The 18,723-nt window shown below is 43.3% G+C and overlaps 1 protein-coding gene across 1 annotated transcript in view; it reads right to left on the bottom strand.

Annotated features, from left to right (window-relative positions):
- Window positions 1-18,723, bottom strand: part of LOC123767956 (CD109 antigen) — a 457,870-nt gene that overhangs the window by 226,976 nt on the left and 212,171 nt on the right. Inside the window, exon 2 of the mRNA XM_069306687.1 lies at window positions 14,738-14,918. Within this exon, the coding sequence (XP_069162788.1) occupies window positions 14,738-14,918 (181 nt within the window). The remainder of the gene's footprint in view (window positions 1-14,737; window positions 14,919-18,723) is intronic.

Raw genomic sequence — 18,723 nt, forward strand, 5'->3', positions numbered from 1 at the left:
TATTTGAGAACATTCCTATTGTGAATGAACGGCATGATAACATTGATGAATGTGTCTTTGGGATCGACCGCTGGATGGAATGGACATAGACTGAAGTTGGACCTGACCTGATCTGACCTGACCTAACACAACCTAACCAGACTTAACCAAATCTCACCTGACCTGACTCTACCCGACCCGACCCGACCCGACCCGACCCGACCTGACCCGACCTGACCCGACCTGACCTGACCTGACCCGACCTGACCTGACCTGACCTAACACAACCTAACCAGACTTAACCAAATCTCACCTGACCTGACTCTACCCGACCTGACCCGACCTGACCCGACCCGACCCGACCCGACCTGACCCGACCTGACCTGACATGAGGTCACAATATCAGCACCGGGACAGGTTCTGAACCCGTCTGGTGACATCTACCGTACACGTATGTCCCTACGTACAGATGTTTTGTTTTCAACACCTGTTCACCATCATAGAGATTTACTGATGCTCGAAAGGCGGGAGCAAAGAGCCGAAGCTCAACCCCCTCCCCCTCAAGCACAACTAGCCGAGTACAACCAGGTGTACAACCAAAGGCGGTCACAGGAGCTGAGGTACACAGGTTCTTGTGTACATCCTGGTAATATAATAGTACATAGTTTACTTCTGGTCACTCCTTCAATCGTAAGTGCTTGAGTGACGGTAAACATCGTATATTAGAACAACCTATTTATTTACAACCTTGCTCTAATCCAACTGAAACGAACTAGTAAACCCAGAATCCAAATATTAATTAAAAACTCCAACTGAAACGAACTAGTAAACCCAGAATCCATATATTAATTAAAAACTCCAACTGAAACGAACTAGTAAACCCAGAATCCAAATATTAATTAAAAACTCCAACTGAAACGAACTAGTAAACCCAGAATCCAAATATTAATTAAAAACTCCAACTGAAACGAACTAGTAAACCCAGAATCCATATATTAATTAAAAACTCCAACTGAAACGAACTAGTAAACCCAGAATCCATATATTAATTAAAAACTCCAACTGAAACGAACTAGTAAACCCAGAATCCATATATTAATTAAAAACTCCAACTACACCAGTCGAACAAAGTCGAGGTGGGTCCCAGGAGCTGAAGAACAACTAGGCGAGCACAAATAAGTAAGCTCAAACTTCTCGCATGGGTGTACTAACAAAAAGTACAATAGAGTACAACAGTCTCTTTGATCTCCTCATTGTTTAATTATAAAGGATCAACATATAAAAGTTGGCAGTAGACTCTCAAACACAGTTAACGATACAATGACATTTACCAACCATTGACATGCTCAGAGATTTTTATTGTCTGAAAATTACCAGTTTAGATTAAAAGACGAGAATTTGGGTTCAACGAGTTTACTGCTATCTGATAGAGAATTAAATGAAGATATATATATGCGGAAAATCCACAGAAAAATGGGAAAAGGGAAATAAATGTTTCGGCCGATCAAGACCGTTGTTATCACCGTCTGGTGTTGACAACGGTCTTGTTCTCACGAAGGCTCTTAGCTGCCGCTTTGAGCTCGGGGGACAGTATGGTGCTTCTTTAGTTGCCTCGAATCTTTCCTCTTCCTGCAAGGAGGTTACCACTAACGACACCTTGCAAGCAGAACTTATTGCAGAAGGAGGAAAGATTCGAGGCAACTACAGAAGCACCATACTGTCCCCCGAGCTCAAAGCGGCTGCTAAGAGCCTTCGTGAGAACAAGGAGATAGTCGTCAGGAGAGGTGACAAGTCACCAATATACGTTACTCTTAAAAAAGACGAATATCTGGCGAAAATGAACCTCGTACTCTCTGACCAAACTAAATTCCAAAGGGTAACGAAGGACACTACAGCCGAATTGAAAACAAAGGTAAACAGATTGATCGAAACTGTGAACGCCAAGAAATCCGGACTCCACCTGCCAAAGATTATTGGGAATACAAACCTGGGTATGCGTATGGAAATGTCAAGACACACAAGCCTGGAAACCCACTTCGGCCAATCATCAGTCAGATACCCACACCCACGTACAGACTGGCTAAGCGACTTAACGGCTTGCTGACTCCTTATGTACCTTGTGCTTTCAGCCTGAAGTCTCCAAAGGAATTTGATGACTTACTGCGGGGAACACGGGCCACAGGGATAAGAGCCTCGTTGGAGGTAGAATCACTGTTTACCAACGTACCTGTGGATGAAACACTCGGGATGATAGCGGACAGTGTGTATGTGATCCGACTTGTACTCCTCTTGACATACCAGAAAACATTCTAAGGAAACTACTCCAAGCTTGTACAAAAGAGGCACCCTTCTTGAGCCCAGATGGACACATGTATAAGAAAGTAGATGGGGTCTCCATGGCTTCTCCCCTAGGTGTCCTGTTTGCAAACTTCTACATGGGTACCATCGAGCAGAAGGTCTTAGTTGACATGGACTTGAACCCTGCCATATACTGCAGGTATGTTGACGACATTTTTACACAGGTACCTGATGTCAGACGTCTGCTGGAGCTGTTGGAGGCATTTGAAACTCAACCCAATTCTGTGTTGAGTTTCACTTACGAGATGGAGAAGGATGGGAAGCTGCCCTTTCTAGATGTAACAGTCACAGAAAGGAGCGGAGGCTTCCACACTGCAGTCTACACTAAGGAAAGAAACATAGGAATGTGCCTCAATGCCAATGGTGACTGCCCAAACAGGTACAAGAGGAGTGTTGTCAACGCTTACGTCGACCGTGCTCTCAGCCACAGCTCAGGATGGAAGCAAGTCGATGAAGAACTCTGTAGGGTAAGGCAGGTCCTAGTCAACAATGCCTTCTCTAATGGTTTTGTTGAAGACATCATAAAAAGAAAGGTAAAATGGCATGCAACCTCTGAAGAGTCAACTAACACAACACATGTACCCCCTATTAGACTACTTTACAGGAACTTCTTTTTGACAGCTCATAAAATGGAGGAAAGGGTCCTGAAGGATATTGTTGATAGGAAAGTTATCCCTACAGACAAAAATCAGAAAATACAATTGACGATTTACTATAAAACCAAAAAAACCGCAAAACTACTCATGAAAAACTTCAGACACAAAGCAGAATGCCTTGAAGGAAACCAACGTCATCTATGCCTTCAAATGCCCACTTAGGGACTGTAAGCCCCAAAGAACTCAGTATATAGGCAAGACAACAACGTCTCTTTCCAGACGATTAACAATGCATAAGCAACAGGGTTCCATAAAGGAACATATAATCTCCTCTCACAACCAGACCATCACCAGAGAAATCTTAACAAACATCACAGAAATCATCGATAGGTACAGCGATAGCAGGCGGCTCGACATCAGCGAGGCACTACATATCAAACAGTCAACACCAGCAATCAACAGCCAATTAATGCACAACTATATTCTACCCACTTCAAGACTCCGTACCAATATAGAAGCATCAAGAGGAAGTATGGGCCAATAGGCCCTCTGCAGTTACTTCCATTCTTATGTTCTCATATCCAATTAATACCCATCGTTTCGTGTTCTGTCTTGTGTTTGTCACAAGTTTGTTCACCTCATACAAAACTGTTGCTCCATATCACTTCACCCAAGAACGAGTATATGTAAGACGGTTAAGCTGTTTAGTGTTCAGAATACTGAGAGAAAAAAAAATTGTACCACTTAAGGGCTATTCATGCCCGTGCCACCTCTTGGGTGGCTTAATCTTTATCAATCAATCAATCTGTTTAGTGTCCATTAGTTTCAGCTCCGCTCCTGTGCCAGGTAAGTCCATCACGGGCTCACCATAGCCCGTGCTACTTGGAACTTTTAGTTCCCAGTATCATGGGCTCACCATAGCCCGTGCTATTTAGAACTTTTAGTTCCTGCAGTAGCTGAATCTTAAACAACAACAATGTTTAGTGTTAGTAGAAATAAGACTGTTTAGTGTTTACAGGTTACAGTTGTATGTGTAGGCGATGAGTCACAATAACGTGGCTAAAGTATGTTGACCAGACCACACACTAGAATGTGAAGGGACGACGACGTTTCGGTCCGTCCTGGACCATTCTCAAGTCGATTGTGATGAGGAAGTAGATTGATTGATTGATAAAGATTAAGCCACCCAAGAGGTGGCACGGGCATGAATAGCCCGTAAGTGGCGGCCCTTTTGAGCCATTAACAGTATCAAGAGCTGATACTGGAGATCTATGGAGGTGCGACTGCACCCTTCGTGACGGGAGATGTCTCCCGTATGAGGAAGTAGAGACAGGCAATAAATAGGCACGAGAGATGAGGAGCAACGTAAGGTGCAGTAGAGGGGCAAGTAGTAGGAACTGCAGAGGGCCTATTGGCCCATACGAGGCTGTTCCTATTATAACCACCGAAAGAGAAGGAGAAAATAATGAGAAAAGGAAAACGAGGGAACGTAGGAGAAGACAATGAACAGAAAAAAGAGAGAAAAGAGAAAGAAAGGTAAATGGAAAGGGTAAGCTTATGTAAGGTCACGTTTGTTAGAAAGATTAGAGCATTTGAGTATATACTGTGAAAGGGAAGAGTCCACAGCAACAAAGCCAGGACTCAAGTTCATGTTGGGTACATTGTTAATAAGAGCCGATTCTACAAGACGGCGTCTGTGTAGAGTAGAGGCAGGAAAGATTATTTTGGAGGAAGACCAATCAATGGGATGATTAGAATCCCTCACATGGCAGAAGAGAGCATTGTTAGTGTCTGCAGACTTAACACTTCTCTTGTGTTCTTTAAGTCTGTCATTCAGTGTACGGCCAGTTTCGCCAAAGTATTGGAGAGGACAAGACGAACAGGAAATAGAGTAGACACCAGCAGCATTAGAAGCAGGAGGAGCAGTGTGAACTAGATTGCTACGAAGTGTGTTAGTTTGACGAAAGGTATTGGTAAAAGTTTTGAGTTCAGATATGAAGGGAAGGCCAGACTGATCAACCAGGCTGTGACTCATACGTCAGGCTGCGAGCAGCCGCGTCTAACAGCCTGGTTGATCAGTCCAGCAACCAGGAGGCCTGGTCGACGACCGGGCCGCGGGGACACTAAGCCCCGGAAGCACCTCAAGGTAGCCTCAAGGTAGCCATAGTAGAGTGCTACTAGTGTTGGAAGCAGGTTTATGATGAAAGAAATTTCGTTTAGCTTGAGAGTAGGCACAGTTGATGAAATGTAAAGGATAACCAAGGCGAGAGAATGATTTGTAGATAAAGGCAATTTCAGAATCAAGAAACTGAGGGTCGCTGATGCGTAGAGCGCGGAGGAAGAGAGAGACGAGGACCCTTTTCTTAACAGAAGGAGGATGGTAGGAAAAGAAGTGAATGTACATGCCACTATGCATGGGTTTACGGTAGACAGAGAAAGAGAACCCAGACACAGAGCTGTGAACATGAATATCAAGAAAAGGAAGGAGGGAATTAGATTCCCACTCAACTTTGAAATGGATAGAAGGAGCCAGATTGTTAAGAGAGGCGAGGAAAGGCTGGAAAAGACTAAGTTCATGAGGCCATAAAGCAAAAATGTCATCAACATAGCGAAGCCAGAGAGAGGGACGAATATCAATAGAAGGAAGAAGAACAGTTTCGAAGTATTCCGTGTAGAAATTAGCAAGAACAGGGGAGAGAGGGGAACCCATAGCGACACCGAAAGTTTGAGTGTAATATTTACCGTTGAATGAGAAAGAGTTAGTCAACACAGAGTCTAATGAGTTCAACACAGAGTCTAATGTTTACACATACAGTTGTATGTGTAAACTAAAGTCTTTGAAAATGTAATAAGTTATTACGAAACGCGTTCAAGCGTCGCGTCAGACTAGAAATAAAAATGAATTTTGGAGAAATGATTTTTCATTTACCATCGACAGTGAAAAGAAACATAAGAAATATTGCGAAAATTCATGTTAGAATTATTAATCTTACCTTTTCGGTCATATTTAACAAAACATGTTCACAAGAAAGACTGCTACCAAAAATAATATATATATATATATATATATATATATGTCGTACCTAATAGCCAGAACGCACTTCTCAGCCTACTATGCAAGGCCCGATTTGCCTAATAAGCCAAGTTTTCATGAATTAATGTTTTTTCGACTACCTAACCTAACCTAACTTAACATTTTCGGCTACCTAACCTAACCTAACCTATAAAGATAGGTTAGGTTAGGTTAGGTTAGGTAGGGTTGGTTAGGTTCGGTCATATATCTACGTTAATTTTAACTCCAATAAAAAAAATTTTAACTCATACATAATAAAATGGGTTGCTTTATCATTTGATAAGAAAAAAAATATAGAAAATATATTAATTCAGGAAAACTTGGCTTATTAGGCAAATCGGGCCTTTTATAGTAGGCCAAGAAGTGCGTTCTGGCTACTAGGTACGACATATATATATATATATATATATATATATATATATATATATATATATATATATATATATATATATGTCGTACCTAGTAGCCAGAACGCACTTCTCAGCCTACTATGCATGGCCCGATTTGCCTAATAAGCCAAGTTTTCATGAATTAATTGTTTTTCGACTACCTAACCTACCTAACCTAACCTAACTTAACTTTTTTTGCTACCTAACCTAACCTAACCTATGAAGATAGGTTAGGTTAGGTTAGGTAGGGTTGGTTAGGTTCGGTCATATATCTACGTTAATTTTAACTCCAATAAAAAAAAATTGACCTCATACATAATGAAATGGGTAGCTTTATCATTTCATAAGAAAAAAATTAGAGAAAATATATTAATTCATGAAAACTTGGCTTATTAGGCAAATCGGGCTTTGCATAGTAGGTTGAGAAGTGCGTTCTGGCTACTAGGTACGACATATATATATATATATATATATATATATATATATATAATTTTTTTTTCCTTTTTTTTTAATATATAGGGAAGGGAGTACCACCTCTAGCTGGAAGATATATATATATATATATATATATATATATATATATATATATATATATATATATATATACATGTATATATATATATATATATATATATATATATATATATATATATATATATATATATATATATATATATATATATATATCTTCCAGCTAGAGGTGGTACTCCCTTCCCTATATATTAAAAAAAAAGGAAAAAAAAAAAAAAAAAAAAAAAAAAAAAAAAAAAAAATATATATATATATATATATATATATATATATATATATATATATATATATATATATATATATATATATATATATATAATCCATAACTAACGGTGGTGTTCAGGTTGTCCTCCCACGTGAATTACTCGCTTCTCCTATGTAAATTATTCACTGCTTCTCCCATGTAAATCATTCACTGCTTCTCCCATGTAAATCATTCACTGCTTCTCCCATGTAAATCATTCACTGCTTCTCCCATGTAAATCATTCACTGCTTCTCCCATGTAAATCATTCACTGCTTCTTCCATGTAAATCATTCACTGCTTCTCCCATGTAAATCATTCACTGCTTCTCCCATCTAAATCATTCACTGCTGCTCCCATGTAAATCATTCACTGCTTCTTCCATGTAAATCATTCACTGCTGCTCCCATGTAAATCATTCACTGCTTCTCCCATGTAAATCATTCACTGCTTCTCCCATGTAAATCATTCACTGCTGCTCCCATGTAAATCATTCACTGCTTCTTCCATGTAAATCTCTCAATTGAGAGAAAAAATTGCAGTCTTGAAAAAATTGCAGTCTCCGTGGTGTAGTGGTAAGAGCAGTCTCCGTGGTGTAGTGGTAAGACACTCGCCTGGCGTTCCGCGAGCGCTATGTCATGGGTTCGTATCCTGGCCGGGGAGGATTTACTGGGCGCAATTCCTTAACTGTAGCCTCTGTTTAACGCAACAGTAAAATGTGTACTTGGATGAAAAAACGATTCTTCGCGGCAGGGGATCGTATTCCAGGGACCATAGGATTAAGGACTTGCCCGAAACGCTACGCGTACTAGTGGCTGTACAAGAATGTAACAACTCTTGTATATATCTCAAAAAAAAAAAAAAAAAAAAAAAAAAAAAAAAAAAAAAATAAATCATTCGTTATTCCCCAAAAAGTTTTTTCTCACCCCAAAAAATAATTGTGTAAAAGTTGTTATTTTTACTGCATACAACAGCTTCATTTTCAAATCAAATTATAATTCATTCCCACGAATTTTTTTTATAGTTAACAATTAATGTAAATAATCACTAATTCCGGCTTTTGTTATGCAAATTTTACGTGTATTTTTGGATCATGTATAAACCATGTATAGAGTATGTATAGGATATGTATAGCGCATTTGTTTTGCGTTTTATGCAACTGAAATATTTCGAACATGTATAGATCTTACGTCTGATGCTCATGTATACAATTCATACTTAGAATGCATGTATGTTGTATATCTATCGATTTAATATTAATTTGTCGTGTTAAGGCATAGAACACACGTATAGCATTCACATGTAGAACAAATGTATTATGTAGAATACACGCATGTGTAGAACACAAGTTTTAAACACAGGTTGGGTGAACATGTACAGAACATACATATAGAACACACACAACATGTACTTCACCCAACCCGTCGCCCGTAACAGAGCGTCGCATTTTTCCGTAAAATACGGTTAAAAATCGTCGTACTAGAAAATGGAAGCGGCTGGCGAAATTGACATACTGTCCCGTTTTCTGTTTTGGGTCCTCTGGCAGGTTAGGATAAGGACACTTAGCACGACTGTTTCTTGACGTTTTGGCACCTTAGGAGGACGGCCTGTATCTTAGGTCCTGACTAAGAACATTAATGCGGGCCCCCGCTACTCGGAGACACAGGGGGTCCTATAGCTAAGAAGTCTGCGCTCTCGTGTAGCAATCTCAGTGATCCCAGGCTGAATTACAACAGCACGAGAGAGGTCTTGACATGTTTCCTTTCACCTGCTACTACTATTCACCTTTCACCTATCAGTAAACATAGATACCCGGGGAGATATAGGCAACTGTTGTGGGGGTTGCATCCTGGATAGCCAGTAGTAGGCCTAGGGTTAGCCTAGGCCTACTACAATTAGCCTAACAGGGTTTGTGGGTTCAACATCGTCAACAAATAAGAGACAAAAAAACATGAATGCTTTCAAATAACTTCCATGTTATGAACATTTTACAAAAAAAAAACATTTTTGAAATGGATTAAGAACCGAGATTGTTATTAAAGTTTAAAAGACAATTTGGCAGTCAAATACTTCTAATAGTGGGCGGGGGAGAGAGAGAGAGAGAGAGAGAGAGAGAGAGAGAGAGAGAGAGAGAGAGAGAGAGAGAGAGAGAGAGAGAGAGACAGGAAAGATAGACAGAGAGAGAGAGTCAGAAAGAGTGACAGCGGCAGACAGACAGACAGACAGACAGATAACCCACATGAAACAATAGAGATCTTGGAGGCGGAGTTTAACAAGGCGGGACAAATAACAGAGTGTGGGATTATCCTCCACTTCTTCACGCTCTGTGTACTGCATCTTTTTCTCAGCTTGTCTCTTCTTCTCCTCATACTTATCAGTCTCCATCTATTTTTTCTCCCCTCCGCGTCCTTCTTAGGTCCCCTTTGTTACCTCTGACATACCACCATTATATATATATATATATATATATATATATATATATATATATATATATATATATATATATATATATATATATATATATATATAATAATATAAACACCCAGTCCAAGTGGTTGGGCACCATCACCTTGCCCCGTCCCATCCCAAATCCTTATCCTGATGTAGCCCTTACAGCTACAATATAGTAGGAAAGGCTTGTTGCTTTCTCCTTTCTCCCTTTCCTAAGTCCTTCAGGGCCTCGAACCATGGACCACAAAAGCTGTTGCTCCTCGCTGTGCTAGCCCTTCAATTTCTCCTCTGACACCCACCTAGACTATCAGGAACTTTAGCATCTATATTGCCCTGTAATAAAGGCCTTACCGCCTTTATTACAACAGAACAGTGGTATATCTGCGGCTATGCATCGGCAGACAGATGATAGAGGCACTACGGGCTCACCATAGCCCGTGCTACTTGGAACGTGTTGTTCCGAGTAGCGAAACTTAAACAACAACAACAGACAGATACCATGGGCGCACATGGGCTTCCATGGGCTACCATGGGGCTACCTTGAGGTGCTTCCGGGGCTTAGCGTCCCCGCGGCCCGGTCGTCGACCAGGCCTCCTGGTCAACCAGGCTGTTGGACGCGGCTGCTCGCAGCCTGACGTATGAGTCACAGCCTGGTTGATCAGGTATCCTTTGGAGGTGCTTATCCAGTTCTCTCTTGAACACTGTGAGGGGTCGGCCAGTTATGTCCCTTATGTGTAGTGGAAGCGTGTTGAACAGTCTCGAGCCTCTGATGTTGATAGTTCTCTCTTGAACACTGTGAGGGGTCGGCCAGTTATGCCCCTTATGTGTAGTGGAAGCGTGTTGAACAGTCTCGGGCCTCTGATGTTGATAGTTCTCTCTTGAACACTGTGAGGGGTCGGCCAGTTATGTCCCTTATGTGTAGTGGAAGCGTGTTGAACAGTCTCGGGCCTCTGATGTTGATAGTTCTCTCTTGAACACTGTGAGGGGTCGGCCAGTTATGTCCCTTATGTGTAGCGGAAGCGTGTTGAACAGTCTCGGGCCTCTGATGTTGATAGTTCTCTCTTGAACACTGTGAGGGGTCGGCCAGTTATGTCCCTTATGTGTAGTGGAAGCGTGTTGAACAGTCTCGGGCCTCTGATGTTGATAGTTCTCTCTTGAACACTGTGAGGGGTCGGCCAGTTATGTCCCTTATGTGTAGTGGAAGCGTGTTGAACAGTCTCGGGCCTCTGATGTTGATAGTTCTCTCTTGAACACTGTGAGGGGTCGGCCAGTTATGCCCCTTATGTGTAGTGGAAGCGTGTTGAACAGTCTCGGGCCTCTGATGTTGATAGTTCTCTCTTGAACACTGTGAGGGGTCGGCCAGTTATGTCCCTTATGTGTAGTGGAAGCGTGTTGAACAGTTTCGGGCCTCTGATGTTGATAGTTCTCTCTTGAACACTGTGAGGGGTCGGCCAGTTATGTCCCTTATGTGTAGTGGAAGCGTGTTGAACAGTCTCGGGCCTCTGATGTTGATAGTTCTCTCTTGAACACTGTGAGGGGTCGGCCAGTTATGCCCCTTATGTGTAGTGGAAGCGTGTTGAACAGTCTCGGGCCTCTGATATTGATAGTTCTCTCTTGAACACTGTGAGGGGTCGGCCAGTTATGTCCCTTATGTGTAGTGGAAGCGTGTTGAACAGTCTCGGGCCTCTGATGTTGATAGTTCTCTCTTGAACACTGTGAGGGGGTCGGCCAGTTATGTCCCTTATGTGTAGTGGAAGCGTGTTGAACAGTCTCGGGCCTCTGATGTTGATAGTTCTCTCTTGAACACTGTGAGGGGTCGGCCAGTTATGCCCATTATGTGTAGTGCAAGCGTGTTGAACAGTCTCGGACCTCTGATGTTGATAGTTCTCTCTTGAACACTGTGAGGGGTCGGCCAGTTATGCCCATTATGTGTAGTGCAAGCGTGTTGAACAGTCTCGGGCCTCTGATGTTGATAGTTCTCTCTTGAACACTGTGAGGGGTCGGCCAGTTATGTCCCTTATGTGTAGTGGAAGCGTGTTGAACAGTCTCGGGCCTCTGATGTTGATAGTTCTCTCTTGAACACTGTGAGGGGTCGGCCAGTTATGTCCCTTATGTGTAGTGGAAGCGTGTTGAACAGTCTCGGGCCTCTGATGTTGATAGTTCTCTCTTGAACACTGTGAGGGGGTCGGCCAGTTATGCCCCTTATGTGTAGTGGAAGCGTGTTGAACAGTCTCGGGCCTCTGATGTTGATAGTTCTCTCTCAGAGTACCTGTTGCACCTCTGCTTTTCAACGGGGGTATTCTGCACATCCTGCCATGCCTCCTGGTCTCATGTGATATTATTTCTGTGTGCAGGTTCAATATGAAGGCTCATCTATCGTAAAAATAGATGAGAAAGATGACCAGACATGACGCAATCAGTGACATCATTGAGTGAAGTTTGTGTGGAAACCTGACATGTGCAGCCCTTGACGACGGTCACCCGCCCCCAGACAGAGTGACCCAGCAGCCGTGGAGGGGGACAGGTCGTGTGGGACTACAGGTGTGTGCGTCTATATTTGACTGATATACCTGTCTACGGTACAGTGTGACGGAGGGGGGGGGGGGAGGGTGTGTCTGTCAGGTAGACCCAGAACACAGCTAAGCAGAGGGCTGAGGATACTGTTAAAAACGCATCTTACAGGCTGTAAGCTGCAAGATACAGACTGTAAGAGCCTGTTACAGGCTCGGCTAGAGATGCACTGAGGTTCCTGAAGGAGGTGGAAGAGGAACTCCTTAGGCCAACAACGTTCCAAGAGCAACTCCTTAGGCCAACAACGTTCCAAGAGCAACTCCTTAGGCCAACAACGTTCCAAGAGCAACTCCTTAGGCCAACAACGTTCCAAGAGCAACTCCTTAGGCCAACAACGTTCCAAGAGCAACTCCTTAGGCCAACAACGTTCCAAGAGCAACTCCTTAGGCCAACAACGTTCCAAGAGCAACTCCTTAGGCCAACAACGTTCCAAGAGCAACCAATGTCCTGTGTAAGCGCTGCTCTGTCGTGGTTCAGAGAGGAAACGCCTGCTGTATCTTGAGCAAGCATCCTTCCTCTGGAGGGCTGGATTAAATGTTTGAAATTTGTTTGCCACAACATAATGCAATTGGCTATAATGAAACAACATAAAATATTATGGGGGTTCAGAGACGAAAATAGTGAAGAACTGGTTCGTAACAACATGTAAGATTATATGGAATACCCAGCGGTGTCCGGGTCTCTCTGGCAGCCCCCTTCCTCCCCCGCCCCGCCTCCTTCCTTCCATTTCCCCTCTCTCTCTGTCTCCTCTGCTCTCTCAACTCTCGCATCCTTTCTCGTCTTTCTCCCTCTCTTATTCCCTCTTCTCCTTCACTATCCCAATCTTCCCACACTGATCAGCTCTCCTTCCCTGTCTCCCCTCTCATGTCTTCCCTCTCCTGTCTCCCCTCTCCTGTCTCCCTTCCCCACCTATCCCACCCTCCCACCTTCTTCCCTCTCTCTCCCCCCCCCCACTCTCCCTCCCTCTCCTACTCTCATCCTCAGAACACACAAGCCCAACAAATGCTAAACATAACCACAACATTACTGTTGATAACTGTTACTTTGGCGCAATGTTGTAACAACATGGTTATAAGTTATTGTGGTAATGTTGTATCATGGGATATTATCAACCTTTTTTTAAAGTTCTTTTTAAAGTTAGTGCTTAAAAGTTTTTGCTTTTAGTTAGTGCTTTTTTTAGTAAGTGCTTTTTTAGTTAGTGCTTTTAGTTAGTGCTTTTTGCTTTAGTTAGTGCTTTTAAAGTTTTTTTTTAAAGTTAGTGCAGCTGCCCCTAGACTATATGAAGGGGAGTACAGTGTGTGTCAAAAAGCTAGCTACGTGATGCTAAAAAATCCCCATCACACAGGATGGTTAGTCGTACAGGGGCAGGAGATGAGTAGTCTGCACTGGCAGACTCTGGCTGCATTATGAGGATATCATCATCAACACACGAGGTAATAAGGCAGCAGTTGTACTAAAAGTCCGCATCTTGCAGGATGGTTGGTCATACAGGGCCATATGTTCAGTAGTTTGCACTGGCAAGTTGAGAACACTGATTCTCGTCCGATATTATAAACCGCTGAAAAACAGCCGAGAAACTCTATGGGAAATAAAACTCGCATTTCAGACGACAAAAAAAAAAAAAAAAAAAAAGTAGCTGGGATTTGATAAAGGTGCTGGTCCTTCTTAAAAAAGGGTCCCCCCCCCCACCCATGACACTCTCCATACAATCACAATCTGCCCTGCAATCTTAGACAGATAAACAGGCCTTCTATTGTATTGACATAGATGTATTTACGTATCTTGAGGTTATCTTGAGATGATTTCGTATGAAATACGCTTGTGTAATTTTAGGTCAAATTGTCAAAGTTAGCCGATATAACATTTTGCTCTCGACTATCGTTGGATCACTTGGTGAAAGCTCTTGTTGGCGGAGGTTAACCTCGGTTCGTTGGAGTCCTCCCATTACTCCACTTAGGTCAAGTCCCGCTGCAGCTGAGGTGAATCGCATCCAAAACCCTTTGATTCCAGGCAATCATGTGTTCTTCCCCAGCGAGGCCGGCAAGAGCACCCGCAGTGTGGGGGGAGGGAGGGGGGGAAAGAGAAAGAAAGAGAGAGTCTCTCTCTCTCTCTCTCTCTCTCTCTCTCTCTCTATCAGGAGAAAGCGTTGTTGATGTTTAAGATTCAGCTACTGGGAACTAAAAGTTCCAAGTAGCACGGGCTATGGTGAGCCCGTGATGGACTTACCTGGCACAGGTGCGGAGCTGAAACTTGAGAAAGCGCCGAGCCATTACGACTATATAGCACTGGGAAGGGGTCAGGATAAGGATTTGGGATGGGACGGGGGGAAAGGAAAAGAATGGTGCCCAACCACTTGTGGACGGTCGGGGATTGAACGCCGACCTCCAAGAAGCGAGACCGCCGTTCTAACGTTCAGCCCAAGTGGTTGGGCTGGTGCCGGAGGAGACGAAGGCGGCGCCAGGAGGTCACGAAGAAGGCACAGCAGGAGGAGAAGGTACAGTAGACGAAGACGGCGCCAGGAGGAGACGAAGAACACCACCACTCACCATGAGCTCGAGGACCTGAGGAGTGTCGCTCTCACACTCGTGTTCCACGGCCGCCAGTTCGATGTTGTCGCGGAAGATGGTGGTGCGGACGACCAGGGTAGGCGAGGGCTCCAGGATGTTGACCACCAGCCTGTACACCTGGCCACCACGCACCAGCCTCGGCGTCACCACCAGGTAAGTCCTGTACGGAGAGACAGACAGATGAGTCGTAACACGTGTCAATACAAGGGTAGAGAGTATATACAAACACCTGTGTCATTTGCAGGCGATGAGTCACAATAACGTGGCTGAAGTATGTTGACCAGACCACACACTAGAAGGTGAAGGGACCACGACGACGTTTCGGTCCGTCCTGGACCATTCTCAAGTCGATTGTGTGTCAAGTCATGCCACAATCGACTTGAGAATGGTCCAGGACGGACCGAAACGTCGTCGTCCCTTCACCTTTTAGTGTGTGGTCTGGTCAACATGTGACATTAACGAGGCAGGTATTCAATTAGCTGCGTTAGTACCAAGTAAATAAAATATGTAGTTCTTTTGTTTATACTCGGGATATATTAAGACACCTTTTAACACGGGGAGATAAAACACTTGTCAAAGAACAACCAGCGATACAACACCTGTGATACAACACGTTAGATAAAACACCTGTCTTAATCACTATCCTTCACCCTAGTTATTATCCCCATCTTCCTCACTATCCCCCACTCCCCCACATCTTGCGGTGGGGATAGCGAGGCCGCGATGGCACAGTGACGTGACGAATTTGTCGTGCTCCGCGAAATCCCCCGCAATCCTCTGGGATACAGACGCTATATACAGTGATGCAACACAGACCAGAGACATCGCGAAGTGTATAACGAAGTATATAACGACACAGAAAAATAAAACTCAGCGATTGACGGTGAAACTTTGTATTAAATACTGAATAGTCCCTCTCGCCGGACCACGCGGGAGCCGAGTGCCAAGAGGCACTATTTGTACATAGTGCCTTCTATATAGAGAGAGATGGAATACATAGTGCCTCTATGTATTCCCCTCAGTATATATTAAAGAGAAATTGGTATGCACCGAGCTTTTTAACTCTACCAGTGAAGTGGTAGAGGAACTTAGAATTAGAGTTGAAAAAATACACCTAATTATTATTCTAATATACAAACCGTCAGATGCACCAGTTTAGGAATTCACAAAACAGATGCACAAAATAGAGAATATCCTTGATATCCTAGCAAGCCCAATACCAGATATTATCTTCCTTGGAGACTTCAATCTACCCAGTTTAACATGGAGAATGGCAAACAATAACATTATAGCAGGAAATCAACCTGGAAATAACCAACTGAGAACTACTGAGAACTAGTCAGAGAACTACTGAGATTCTGTGACAGATTCTCGCTCAACCAACAGATTACAGAACCAACTGGGAACGAACACACACTCGATCTGATCTCCACAAACAATGACTAAACAATCAGGGCTATTGGAATCAGATACTACATACTCAGACCACAAGCTCACTGATATACAAACTAACATGAAAAGGGTTACTCAATCCATTCAGTTTTAACAAGACAAGGTAAGTCTTAAGCAACAAAACTCCCACACAGGGAATAGAACAACTGACTGCTGAAGTATTCAAGATCTGCTTGAAGCACGTGCCTGTGAGGAGGGGCAGAAAGAAGACCACTCTAGAAAGAGAACGCAGACGACTCTACAAAAAAGGCGGAGCAGAATCAGGGAAAAGTTTAAGCAGACACGACTTTCACAACAAAGAGAAATAAATCTCAACAAGGAGATAGAAGAAATAGAACAGACGCTGAAGCGATCCTACCAGTCCGAGGAAATGGAATTGGAACAGAAAGTTATACAAGAGATACAAGAAAACCAACAATATTTGGGCACGTATGCAAAATGACAATCAAAAACCTCTCCATGTTGTTGTTGTTGTTTAAGATTCGTTACCTGGAACAAAAAGTTCCCAAGTAGCACGGGCTATGGTGAGCCCGTAGTTACACTGAACCTCCACAAGAATTAGACCTTTACTTGTGAGTTGAAAGTTCATACACAGACGACAACAAAGACATTAATAAAATCCCTAAGAAATCAGTATGAGGATAGCAGCCTCGTTAGAAGATGTAAGTCTCATCCTAATCACACACTCAGACCTTGAAAAAAAACACTTTTGCACTCAGGAAAGTGCGAAAGTCTTGGTGTAAATACCTTACATAATTTACACAAATAGTGTTATTATGTCTGTGAGAAGACAACTTATGAGGCCATATTTAACACCCTCATTTAACATGAAAGTTGAAGTTTCGGACAGCTTGTTGACCAGACCACACACTAGAAATTGAAGGGACGACGACGTTTCGGTCCGTCCTGGACCATTCTCAAGCTTTCGGACAGCTTCTTTATGAATTGACAGTTATCCAAACCCCCAGACATCGTAAGTGATATTAACACGAACATGAAGACTTTCAAAGATAAGTGTAACAACATGCCCATGCACTCAGCCCCTGGTCCTGATGCGTGGAATTCAATACTCATAAAGAAATGTAAAGTACCAGTAGCGCGAGCGCTTAGTGAAATATGGAGAAAGAGCCTGGATACAGGGGAGATACCAGCAGCACTTAAATCAGCAGACATAGCTACTCTACACAAGGGAGGTAGTAAAGCTTTGGCAAAAAAGTTAAAACTATAGACCTGTCGTACTAAATAAAGTCACTAACAAACGTTTGTGAAAGAGTGCTTAAGAATCTAATCAGTGTTATGGCAATCAATGAACTCCACAACCCAGGACAATATGGGTTTAGAGCGGGAAGATCCTGTCTGTCGCAGTTACTCAATAACGATGACAAAATCCCTTAAGCATAAGAAAAACACAATCAAAACAGACTTCATAAAGACATTCGACAAATGTTACCATGGAGTATTAGCCCATAATATGAGATCAATAGGAATAACGGGTAAAATAGGGTGTTGAATTTTCTTCCTCACTATCCCCCACCCTAGACAGTATCACCCACCTTCCTCACTATCACCCACCTTCCTCACTATCACCCACCTTCCTCACTATCACCCACCTTCCTCACTATCACCCACCTTCCTCACTATCACCCACCTTCCTCACTATCACCCACCTTCCTCACTATCACCCACCTTCCTCACCACCCAAGGCGCCAAAAGCACCAAATCAACGTCTTACAACCAACATTCGCCGTAATTTGCGGTTCGCGAGGCTTCTCAAAGTCACACAGGGGTCATGTTGACGGGTAGAGTCCGGGGTGTAGTGGGAGGGCGCGCTAGTTATGCCCTCAATATATGTAAGATTGCACACCTTCCAGGGAATGTAATGTGTTTACAGCGATGAAAGCTGGTAATTTATATATGGACACTGTGTGTGTGTGTGTGTGTGTGTGTGTGTGTGTGTGTGTGTGTGTGTGTGTGTGTGTGTGTGTGTGTGTGTGTGTGTGTGTGTGTAAATGTGGTTGGTTGTATATGGATTTGTGACAGCGCGCGCACGCACATACGCAGTCTCTACTCATTTCATCATACTCGCCTAGTTGTTGAGCTTCGGCTCTTTGGTCCCGCCTCTCAACTGGTGTACAGGTTCCTAAGCTTACTGGGCTCTATCATATCTACATTTGAAACTGTGTATGGAGTCAGCCTCCACCACATTACTGCCTAATGCATTCCACCTGTTAACTACTCTGACACTGAAAAAGTTTCGTCTAACGTCCCTGTGGCTCATTTAGAATGGACGGTTGAGTGACGGTCTCGCTTCATGCACATTGGTGTTCAATCCCCGACCGTCCAAGTGGTTGGGCACTATTCCTTTCCCCCCGTCCCATCCCAAATCCTTATTCTAACCCATTTCCAGTGCTATATAGTGGTAATCGCTAGGCGCTTACAGCTCAGCTCATGTGCCAGTGAGTCCACTACGGGCTCACCATAGACCGTGCTACTTGCAACTTTTTGCTCCGAGT

The sequence above is a fragment of the Procambarus clarkii genome, chromosome 58 (genome assembly GCF_040958095.1).
Source record: "Procambarus clarkii isolate CNS0578487 chromosome 58, FALCON_Pclarkii_2.0, whole genome shotgun sequence".
Taxonomy (NCBI): Eukaryota; Metazoa; Arthropoda; class Malacostraca; order Decapoda; family Cambaridae; genus Procambarus; species Procambarus clarkii.